Below are 11167 nucleotides of genomic sequence, written 5' to 3'. Positions count from 1 at the left end.
ATTTTTTTCCTGTCAGCTTAAAAGTTATTTCCATTTTAACGAGTCCACTCTATTCCTCTTTAAAAATCTGGGCATTTTAATTTTTGCTTCAGGTAGTCTGCTTCCTTTTCAGTTAACATTTTTAGATCTTTTGGATTTTTTTTGGTTGTTGTTTTGTAAACACAGCACTGACTTTCTGCAGTCTCTTTAAGTTTAGCGTCAAATAAGCGTAACTCGCCTTTAATCGTGTCTGAAGTTACTTTACTCGTTCTTTTAGCTCCGTTTCTGGATTCGAGAACCATTCTTATAATTTGGGATTTATTGTTCTTAAATTTATGGTGATTGCAAATCATGTCTCCATTCATGGCACACAGATGTTTTTATTCTTCTTGTTTCACTTTGACTTTAGATTTAGGCAAGCAGTCACAGAGGGCTCTCCCCTTCCTGTTTGGGCTCAGACACTCTTAGTACGAAATCTGTTACCAAAAACAAAAACTACAGTAAGGACACGTTAATCCCATGAATTAACTAGAAATGAATAATGATGCCTTAAAAAAAATTAAACATTACTGTACTTGTTAAAGTTTTACATTAAAGTTTGTAGAGTGTTTGTAGATCAACATTGCGATTTTAACAAAATGCCCTTCATAACTCAACTAGGAGGCACATGAAATCAGCTTATCACAGCCATTATGTTTTTCTGATGTTATTTTGTGATATTATTCTGTTACTTGTGTAGTGTTTTGCAAACAGTAGATAAATGATCTTTATTTTCACTGCTCATTCGCTGAGGGTTAAAAACTGCACGTGTAGGATTTGCAGTGAAATGCAATACGCTTAAAAATATTGCTGTATTTGCTCCAAAATACCTTCCAGGAGGGAGCTATGACAGTTCTCCCTTTGGATCACGGTGAAATGGCACCTGAGCTTCATTTCCAGATTTTATTCTTCTTTTTTCTTTCAGCATTGACACTAAATCGATCAGAGGGTGCAAGTGAGATTGAACCAGCCCTCAACTGCCACATGCTACAGCCTGGTGGCAGCATTGTCAAAATGCACATGACAAACTGAGTCTTTATTTTTAGCAGTTTCCTGACCATTTCTTTTGGCTTCGAGTCAAATTACATTTCTGCAACACTGTGGGTTTCATACAACACTGTGCAAACATTTTGAGCAACCCCTCGCCCCACCCCAGACTTTTTTGGTTTTTTGGTCATGCTTTAAGGCAACCTTGAGTAACTCAGCTCAAAGAATAAACTAGTGTTGTGTCTGCATATGAAGTATGATATTTAAGTTGTATCTTTAGGTATTTTGTTACTAACAACCTATCAAGAAAAAAAATTAAAGAAACATTTTTTTCCAATTCTTTAGCTGAAGCCATGAAAAATACCAAAGATAACACAGTTTAACAGGTATAATACAGTAAAATATAACTCAGAAGTATAGTCAGTGTCCTGAACCATCTGAAAAACATGGATGCTCTGTTGTGGTTCGGGGTTGCATTTAAGCTGATTTTGAGGATCCTGTCAAAATTGATGGAATTCTTGATGCAAAAAAAGCACCATTTGATGTAATACCATACAGAAAGTGTCTGATTGGTAACAGCTTCATTTTTCAGTATGACAATGATCCCAAACACAGACAATGGAGCACTTTAAGTCATGGATTGGTCACCCCAGAGTCCAGACCTCAACATTATTGATGTAGTGTGGGATCATCTTGACAAACAGCAGAACAAAGACCTTTGAATGTCCTTCAAGAAACCTGGAGAACTATTCCTGAAGACTACTTAAAGAAATGACAAGAAAGGTGCCTGAGAGTTCAGGATGTGTTGAAGAATAAAGGCACTCATCCCAAATACTGATTTTCAAGCTCATTAGAATCGCATAAACTGTTTTTGCCTCATTTACTGCATTTATTTTTGCATATTATATTTAATCACTGCACCCATTTACCTATTATCATATATACGTTTTGAATTAGGAGTGGCTTGAGACGTTTGTACAGAACTGGACATAGTTTGGCATCTGGCACAAGTGCGCCATTACTTTCAGGTAGAGCTGGGCGATATGAGATTTTTTCATATCACGATATGTTTTTTTCATTTCAGGCGATAACGATATCTATCACGATATAAGCCAAATAACTATATTTGTAAGATTTAAATGTGCCGTTGCTCACAAGTAAAATGTGAAATAATCAGCAGCTTGTTTTGATTTAAATATTTATTTCCCATAATAAGTTCAACAGGGTAGATGTACTTAAGGAACATGAGACTTTTTCAGATAAATAAAGGCAAATATTGCAAACTACACAAAAGGCAGCCGCTAAAGCGTTTAAGTTTCAAAATAGAACAAACGAAACAGACCAAATTGTCAATTCCACTTAGAAACAAAATATTAATTCTAAAAATAAATCTTAGTTTGTTTTACAGAAGAACAGACAAAACTGACTAACTTTTGTCAATATCAAATAAACTGAGAACTAAAAGGAAATTCTCAATCTCTCCTTGTTGTATAGCTGAGCTTTTCAAACAGTTTTAACAGTTACTTTAGTCTGACAAAAGCCGAATGATGAATTAGCGCTTCCAGTCAGAGACTGAGGCTACGTCCACACGTACACGGGTGTTTTTGAAAACGGAGATTTTCCGTTTTCGTTTTAAAAAATAATCCCGTCCACACATAAAGGGAGAAATGAAGGAAAACGCTGCTATGAACATGCCAAAGCAGCAGGTGGCGCTAGATTCCTAACCGTGCAGAAATGTTGGCCAATCAGAAGTCTAGAAGCCTCGTGGGAAAAAGTAAACAAAGCTGGGGCATAGAAGCAGAACCGAGTCGTATGTGTGGACGGACAGTAACTGTGTAAGCATTTAAACACTGCAAAGAGTAGAATTAACAGTATTGTAGAAATTCTTTTCACCGAAACAATAACGTGGCGCAGTGTGACGCATGCACCAGTTTATTGTATTTCCAGACTTGCTTTCGGCACAATTTACAGTGCACGCTACTCTGTTTTTTGTCAGACTTGAAATAGCCGAAATACCTTCACACAACGGAACTCCTATGGCTCTTCCGTTCGACAATCTCTCCGGCATTGAAACCATCATCTGTTTTCTCTTCGGTCACGCTCGATTGATTTTTCTAGTCGGCACACTCATTTCCTCCATTATGCGCTGGCTCCATTACCCGCTGGCTCCTTCCCAAACAAACACATGTGCGGCTTGGCACTTGTGCTGTACGTAACAAGTCACGCGACGTGACGCTGCGGCTGTGATTGGTTCGGCGCTGCGCTACTTAGTTTGGATTGGCTAAACTTTTATTTTTTTTTTTATTTTAAGAGGACAAGAGCGGCGAGGTCTATCGCGATAGCTTAATTTCTCTATCGAGTAAAAGTTATATCGCGATACATATCGTTATCGTTCTATCGCCCAGCTCTACTTTCAGGCCCATCCAAATTAATCCGTTTATCAGAACAACATGTTTTACCGTGTTAGGTGAGCAGATGAAACAGTCCAATGCTTGCAGTTTAAATTAGATGCAGCAACGCAGCTGATCAGTTTATTGTTTCAAATCACTTCAAATACATGAGGGAAAACACCTCTTACACCTCATGGTTTCAACATTTTGTCCAGTGAACATCGTGGAAAACACCATAATTTTGTTCAAGATAATTTCCAACGCACCACATAATGACCAATTTATTATGTTCACCTGTTCAGTCTAGACAATTCAGCTGCCCTGCAGAAAATCCTCTTTGTGAAGTTAATAACATTCGGGGGTTTTTTGCTCCGTGAGAGGAGCCGGGCCATCATCTGGAAGCTGTTTTTAGAGGTGCTTATGTATATAAGTGCATTACTGCTGAGTGGTAATGTACCTAAGAAAGTATGTGTATGTTAACTGTAGCACTTTACTTACAGAAAAAACAGTGAGCTGGTGTCATGTAAACTTTAACAAGGCGACAAAAGACACTCTGCTACAGAAATACAGAAGCTGTCACTAGAAACAGCGTAAGGCCAAAAATACTGAGGATGTTTCAGATTAAACTTTTAAATACAGATACATCACCTCCCTCCCAAAAAAAAAATTAAAAAATTCTTTTAAAGGAATTTCATGGGCTGTTCCTGGTGGTCTAAGGCCAAGAAACATGAACAGTAAGTTGACTGAAGGTAAGAAAGTACTGAAAACAATCACGGGACATAAGACAAACCAAATAACAATATGTCTCGCTGTGGTGGAGACAACAGCCAATTATTTCCACTCTGTAAATTTCCAATTAAAAATCTGTTTTCATATCAATGGCAAACGGGGAAAAAAAAAAAAAAAAAAAAAAAAGGGGGACAGCAGTTTCTGGAAATTTTGACTTTACTCTAATGGAGTGAGAAGAATGAGGAAACGTTTATGCAAAATATCAACTCAACTGATTTCTGATAACTGAGCTGCAGCATACCATTTTAAACCTAGAACAAAGTAGTAAAATCCAGAGTGTACTTCCTATATCAGTTCATGTGTTTAATAATGTTCTTTCCTTCTCCTGTCGCTGATTTGAGTTCTTACAAAACAGTTAAAACTGGAGAAAAAGTAAAGCACCAAAGAAATCCTCATGCAATTTTACATGACAGTAAACTTCTATTAGGTAATCTTGTTTTAAAAAAAAAAAATGCACAAATCAAAAGGAATGCAAATAACTTCAGCAGCTTTTGAATTAAAAACCTGGTAGGTGTGGAGCAATGAAGAGGCTGTGAAGCACTTGGAAAACCTGCGATTGTCTCCTCTGGAACCTTGAAGGAGTTTTAAAGAAACCTGGAGGCATTCCAAATGTTCCATTTCTCTTCATCTTGTTTTGTTCCACCTGTTTTCTCTTGCCGTGGAAGCCCCACGAACTTTGATTTAAAATGAGGTACAGGAGTTTAAGAGCAGTCCTGATCTGACACTACCCATAATAGTCCCCTCCCCGTTCTCCTCTGCTTCTCCCTCCATCCCTCTGAGAGTGAAGTACATGGCGAAGCTTTCAGGTGGAGGACTAGCGCTTTGCTTTGGCTTCTTCTGCTTCTTTCTCTGATGAAAAATGACAAAAAAAAGAAAACAGTGCAAAGCTTTGAATTTCAAAGTGCTAAACATTTCCATAAAACCCATCCAAACAATCTGAGTCATAAAGTCTCCTGTTGGTTATTGTAATTATGAGAACGGCACACTAAAGCAGCAAGCCTTGCAAACATCTGACATCCTGGCGCTTTCTTAGAAGTTCCTGCCCTGCCTCATTTCAGAAAAATGCATTTGTATTCTCTGGCAGTACAACACTTTGTCTACACAGAAAGTTTTTTTTCCCCCCCTGTACAAACAAATCTCATATCCTCTTACAGCCCCAAGCCAGAGAGGGCATGTTGAATTATGTTCTGGAGCTTTTGTGTTGCAACTCAACTCACTGAGGATGCAAAGTGCTCCATTACTCACAATATAAAAGCCACAGAAACAAGCATGATGCAGTCACTCTGCTCCAGACAGATAGATTGTTATCTACAAACTTTTAGAGATGTTACAGAGATGTAGTTTGAAATAAATCTTGGATAAATCTGTGGTTCTGTGCACTCATGCACATTTTCAGAAACGACATATTTTTTTAAAGCAGCTATTTAAATGAGCAGCAAGGTGTATACTTTCTCCACACTGCACAATTTTCACTATTCTCACCTTTCCTGAGTTCGTCTCGCTTCTTGGCAGCCTCCTCCCTCTGTTTCTTGATGATAGCCAGTCTGGCGAGATCAGCCCTGGCCTGCTCAGTCTTACCCTCAAGATGAAGTTTCATGTAGCGCTCTTTTGATTTCTGCTTTTCTATCTCTTCCCTGAAAAAGATACATTAAGATAGTAATATTTAGTCCCCTTGAAAAGGTATGAAACACAAACCAAAACATCTTTTGTTTGACACCCACCTCTCCCTGCGAGAAAGCTCTCTGGGAGCGCTGACGTCTACTTCAGCTACCTTTTTGCTCTTCTGAGCGACACGATTGGGATTCTCAATCTCAATAAGCCCCTCCACTCCACTCCTCTTTCTAACCTACATAAAGAAAGAAAAACCTTTGTAACACCAATCACTATGACAGGGCTTGCATCAAATTCTCTACACAAACTACCTTTAAGAACCGTGTACTGCTGTAGTTGTAATGAATCATTTGGGTGTAGTTGTTTTCCTATAAAGACATTTCTTCATCCATCATGTTATTTATGGTGTGGTGCCAAATGTATACAACATATCTGTGTGTGACTGTTGGTTTTAGATGTGTCCTCGAACCAACACAGCTGATTTAAATGGCTAAATTAGCTCCTCCACATGTGAAGTTCTCCAGAGACCTGGTAACGAACTAATCATGTGATTCAGGTGTGTTGACCCAAGGTGAGATCTAAACCCTGCAGGGACACCGGCCCTCGTGGACTGAGTTTGGCCACCCCTGGTCTAAACGGTGCTTTTGACAGTAAGCATTCAGTGAAAAACAAAAAAGATTCATTTTCAGGTTCTCACACAAACACACACATATTCACCCATTGACAAATTAATAACACATTCACCTCAGACTCGTCGTCGCTGCTGCTTTCCTCCTCAGACTCTGAAGAGCCCTCTTTCTCTACACCACCATTTTCTTCCTGTTAAAATACACATACAGTCATACTTAATGTCTTTTAGGGTAATCAAATATTTGTTATAAAAAAAAAAAAAAAAAAAAAAAAAAAAAACCACAAACAAAAAAAAACCCCAACAAGTTTCACTCACCATCTCTCGCTGGGCTCTCATCTGACGGTCAATCTCTTCAGGGTTGCTGAACTGCTTCCCGCGGCCCTTGTGGCCCTTTTTCCCTGCAAGACAATTTTTAAGCTGTCAGCAGCAAAAAGACCATCTATTAGCAATAGGGCTGCACGATTAATCGTTAGAAAATCGCGATCTCGAGTCATACTTATGTGCGATCTCATTTCCAAATGACAACGATTTAAAAAAATAAAAATAAAAAAATAAATAAAAAAAAAATACGACGACGACGACTACTGTACTGCATTTTGATGCGGGACGTAATCTGCATGAAAACAAGCGCTCTCTCTTCCTGCTCAACAAATGACAAGGGCGGAGCCTTATACCACGTGATACAGAAGCTGTGCCGTGTGATGCTAAAATTAGCAGGGAAAAAACAACGGAGAGCACGTCAGGGATGACGAGAAAGTGACAGGAGAAAATCCGTCCCGGTCAACCACCCAAACATCAATAACGGGAACCTTATACAGCGCTTCCCTATACCCGTCGAACTTCCGCAGGCACAAAGACATTACGGAGGCTATTACTTATCACCTGACCAAAGATATGGCTCCCATCAACACTGTGCAAAACGAGGGATTTAGGAAAATGATCAACACCCTAGGCCTAGACAAACGCTACACAGTGCGTTTCTATTGTTGCACTACCTGCTCTATACACGCAGTGTCGAGCAAAGGTGGAGACAGAATTTCAAGCAGTACAACATTTTGCGGCAACAACAAAACGTGAGACATTTGTTGTTTTTATGTTTATTTATCGTTTTTATGTTCAGTTTCAATTGTTACGAAGTTGATGTGCAGTTAATAAGTGCAATAAATATTTATAGCCTATTGGAAAAGAAAATCGTGAGAGAATCGTGATCTCAATTCTAAGCCAAAAAAAAAAAAAAATCGTGATTCTCATTTTATGCAAAATCGTGCAGCCCTAATTAGCAACATAAAACATTAAACAAGTCGTTTGAATAAGCGACAAAAGCGTGCTCCCACTGAAAATGCTGCATCCAGAGGAACAGAATTACCATTCTGAGAATACAATCAGCTATTTGGGGCGGGGGTGATAACTTATAAGCAACCTGCAAAGTTAATCACTGGGTAGACACAACTATGAAAAAAATACTGGTGCTCTCTCACCATGTAGCCCTATATTTGAGAACAAGTGCCCAGAGCCATCTTTGGCTGATGACACAATTCACAACGTGACTTCAGAAATCCACACAGCCTGCTGCGTGAAGAGAAGATACCGTGAGCGCCGATGAGTCACACTGACGTTTATAGAGGGCCAGCTCCCCTCACCGGAAAATCTAACAGCCGACGACTTAGAAGGACGTACCGACAAAGACAAAGAAAAAAACCCCGAATAGTTTGACCATATATTTATGATGTAAACTGGTACAAAGACAACCTCCAAATAGAAATTTCAATAACTGATTATGTATGTAAACTGACCCGGATGCTTTCTTCTCTGCGCACGGTATTAGCGGTTAAAAGCAAGCAACCAAAAAACAAAACAAAAAAAGACTATTGAGGTTTAAGTTAACACCAAGTCGTCATCTGAGCTCACGTGAGAACAAATAAATAATTGGATATCGGTACGTCTCTGGTGCCTTTAATAAACCGTTCTTACCGGCAAATTACATTATGCTAACTATGTAGCATGCTAAACATGCTAAGCATGTGTGAATTCAAAGGGCTAATGATCCGCTAGCTAAAATGTACTCGCAAAAACAGGCACATTATGTGAATTTTCGTTTTAATACTTACCACCACGAGGCATTGTTATAGGTGAGTTCTATAAAAGTCCACCACAACGTCAAAGAATAATACAACAGTTCACTCGAAACGCCGGTGATTTAAAGTGCTAGATGAAAAGACTAAAAAGTACTTCGTCTCTCCCGCTATTGGCAGACGCCTCTTTCGCTCGCGGAGACGTACGCATGCGCACTTGGGACTATAAGCTGCACTGCGCATTTGATTGAAAGGTGCATTGACCAATTGGATAAAGAGACTTAAATCATTCATAAAAGTGGCATGTAACGCTTATCTGTTTAATAATATAATAATGCATAAATAAATAAAATCATAATCGTATATTTGATTATTTGAATTTTATACAGTGCTCAATAAACACCTATGACTGACTGAACAACATAACATAATTCACGCATAAATCAGGCTTTATTGGTCGGTTGGGAAGGAGATGCTGACATTCAAGATACAGATCCAGCCTCAGAGTTTGTGCAGGTTTATGCACTATTAAAACTAATAAAAGAATTAAATCTAACACCTCCGGTTTCCCTTTTCCTTTCACGGGTTTGAGCCTGTTTCAAAAGCATGTTTTTATTCTGTTTGTTAAAATAAAATAAAAAACAATGTACAAAAAATGAAGCTCTGTATGCTATGTATTAAAAATACTTATAAATAATTCTGACCACCCAAAAGTTGCTCAGTAAGTATATGGAAGGCATACTGTATATGAGGGTTTTGCTCTATTTGGAAGTGGAGCTGAATGAAAAGCTGTAATAGTGAATGAAGCCTTACTTTTCTTATTTTATTCTTTCTATTGTGTTACTGTATATTTTTAGAGCTGCTATGAATCCAACAATTCACAAATGTTATTTTCTAAAAACCGAAAGTCAAACAAAAAGAAATGCCTTTTGTCAATGGAGTTTACTTTTAATCCAAAGAGAAAATAGAAAAAAATTATATTAAAAAGCAGGTTTTACATCACATACAAATGTACAAAGTGTAGAAAATTGGCTGTGTATTGAACAAAGAAGGTTTTTAAGGTGAAATAATTCAACAAATTAAAAACAGAAAACATACAGTAAGCGGAAAATAAAGAGTAAAATGTAACACACAAGAATCCTCATTTTGAGGAAAATGGATGATATTATTACTTTTGTCCTGTTATCTATCGATACAAAAATATTTACTTGGAAGAAAACGCTTTATTCAATGGAGGCACTAGATCAGATCTGTCATTTTTTTCTTCGATGTTGAGTCTTGACTTCTTCCACTTCTTTCTCCATCAGGTGATACTCTACGGTAGTCTCTGTTAACTTGAAGGAAAAGATTAAAGATCACTATTTTACTCCTTCTGCGACAAACCGGGTTATCATCATCATTATCATCATCACCTTTATTTATAAAGCACTTTAAAAAAAACCACAGCTGAAACAAAGTGCTCTACATAGGAACTATATAATAAAAGTTCATAAGATATAAATAAAAGCCAAATAAAAGAAAAAGTAAGCGTTATATAATTGAATGAACTGGTAATTACATTTATAACTTAAATATAATATGCAGCCTGTAAAAAAAGAAGTATTATGCAGTTATAACAGCTTTACAGAGGAGGCAAAAAAAAAAACCTTTCCTACCTCAGAGCCTAATATTGCATCCATAATATTACTCACAATGTAATGACAATTGATCTTACCATATCCAGGAGAAGTTCAATCTTTAGTTTTAATACGTTATTCTCTTCCTCCAGCTGGATATTTTTTTTCTTAAGCCGCTGAACTTCCCTACTAGACACATTTCCACCAGATTCTGGTTTCACAAAGGAGAAAAAAAAACGTTTATGCTGTGTTGGCCACAAGGAACCAGATAATAACACACACAGACACACATAGAGAGAGAGAACTAAAAGGTAATTATTCAGAAAACCCATTACCTGTAATCCACTGTCCCTCTTCAAATTTCAAGACCTGACCTCCAATGTTCATCACAGGAGGGCCATACTCAAGGCCCAGCTCTATTTCTCGAGTTGAACGATCCAACTAAAAAAAAGATAAAAAGGTATAAATAACGGTTAATGCTATCTCTCAGGGTGTTATGCAGATTAACCCCCCCCCCCCCCCCGAACGTGCTGTACAACTAGTGTTTCCAGTGTGTGAATGATGCTAAAATTCATTAGCTCACCGTGTGGAGGCTGGACAAGGAGGCGGATTTACGTGGAGGAACCTTTTTAGGACTAAATGGGTTTCCAAACAGAGGCATCCTCAGAGATTTTTTAAGGTCCTAGATCAGAGACAGCACCCGAAAGAGAATTACTATTTTTAAGATAACGCTAGCTTCACCTAGCTTCTCACTGTGTTTACCGTCGTTAGCGGTGCACGACCAAATTAATGCTAGGTGGCTAGCTGCGTGAATTACTTATATCTCACAATTTAATGAAATTATCCCCTGCCTCTCAGAGTATTTAGGTAATGCTGTTTCAATTTAAATATACAGCTAACATATTTACCTCCATACAGGGTATTTATTTAAGTTCGCCTGAATCCGTTTCTCGCAGAACATGCTTGCCACTGCGCAAGTGCGAATTTTCCATTTGTACAAAGTGGGCAATCCTGAAACATTCCACGACTTTCGCACAAACTATTCGGGAAAAA

The 11167-nt window shown here is 38.1% G+C and overlaps 2 protein-coding genes and 1 long non-coding RNA gene across 3 annotated transcripts; 1 reads left to right on the top strand and 2 right to left on the bottom strand.

Moving 5' to 3' along the window:
• Positions 1–1873: 1873 nt before the first annotated feature.
• LOC145430327 (uncharacterized) lies at positions 1874–3983 on the top strand. The gene is made up of 2 exons (XR_013910813.1): positions 1874–2033; positions 3423–3983. It is a non-coding gene; the product is annotated as an uncharacterized LOC145430327 (long non-coding RNA).
• On the bottom strand, positions 3504–8716 carry pdap1a (pdgfa associated protein 1a). Its single transcript, XM_026177229.2, has 6 exons — positions 8535–8716; positions 6742–6824; positions 6540–6614; positions 5906–6030; positions 5667–5818; positions 3504–5033 (listed from the first exon to the last, which is right to left on the bottom strand). The coding sequence occupies exons 1-6, from the start codon at positions 8545–8547 to the stop codon at positions 4999–5001; spliced, it is 483 nt and encodes a 160-aa protein (XP_026033014.1). The 5' UTR covers positions 8548–8716; the 3' UTR covers positions 3504–4998.
• Positions 8717–9425: 709 nt separating this feature from the next.
• Positions 9426–11159, bottom strand: cby1 (chibby 1, beta catenin antagonist). Its single transcript, XM_026177228.2, has 5 exons — positions 11023–11159; positions 10698–10796; positions 10450–10555; positions 10213–10325; positions 9426–9832 (listed from the first exon to the last, which is right to left on the bottom strand). The coding sequence occupies exons 1-5, from the start codon at positions 11026–11028 to the stop codon at positions 9752–9754; spliced, it is 405 nt and encodes a 134-aa protein (XP_026033013.1). The 5' UTR covers positions 11029–11159; the 3' UTR covers positions 9426–9751.
• Positions 11160–11167: the final 8 nt, after the last annotated feature.

The sequence above is a fragment of the Astatotilapia calliptera genome, chromosome 8 (assembly GCF_964374335.1).
Source record: "Astatotilapia calliptera chromosome 8, fAstCal68.1, whole genome shotgun sequence".
NCBI classification, from domain to species: domain Eukaryota; kingdom Metazoa; phylum Chordata; class Actinopteri; order Cichliformes; family Cichlidae; genus Astatotilapia; species Astatotilapia calliptera.
Note: the sequence above shows the minus strand (reverse complement) of the source record. Positions and strands in the feature narration are given on the sequence as shown.

What these genes read in the sequence shown, in the direction of transcription:
- cby1 (XM_026177228.2), bottom strand. An exon ending in AGAGGGACAGTGGATTACAG is followed by an intron (nt 10,326 to 10,449) that starts GTAATGGGTTTT and finishes TTGTGAAACCAG; the next exon opens with AATCTGGTGGAAATGTGTCT. An exon ending in TTGAACTTCTCCTGGATATG is followed by an intron (nt 9,833 to 10,212) that starts GTAAGATCAATT and finishes TTTTCCTTCAAG; the next exon opens with TTAACAGAGACTACCGTAGA.
- pdap1a (XM_026177229.2), bottom strand. An exon ending in TGAGAGCCCAGCGAGAGATG is followed by an intron (nt 6,615 to 6,741) that starts GTGAGTGAAACT and finishes GTATTTTAACAG; the next exon opens with GAAGAAAATGGTGGTGTAGA. An exon ending in GCGAGACGAACTCAGGAAAG is followed by an intron (nt 5,034 to 5,666) that starts GTGAGAATAGTG and finishes ATTTTTCATCAG; the next exon opens with AGAAAGAAGCAGAAGAAGCC.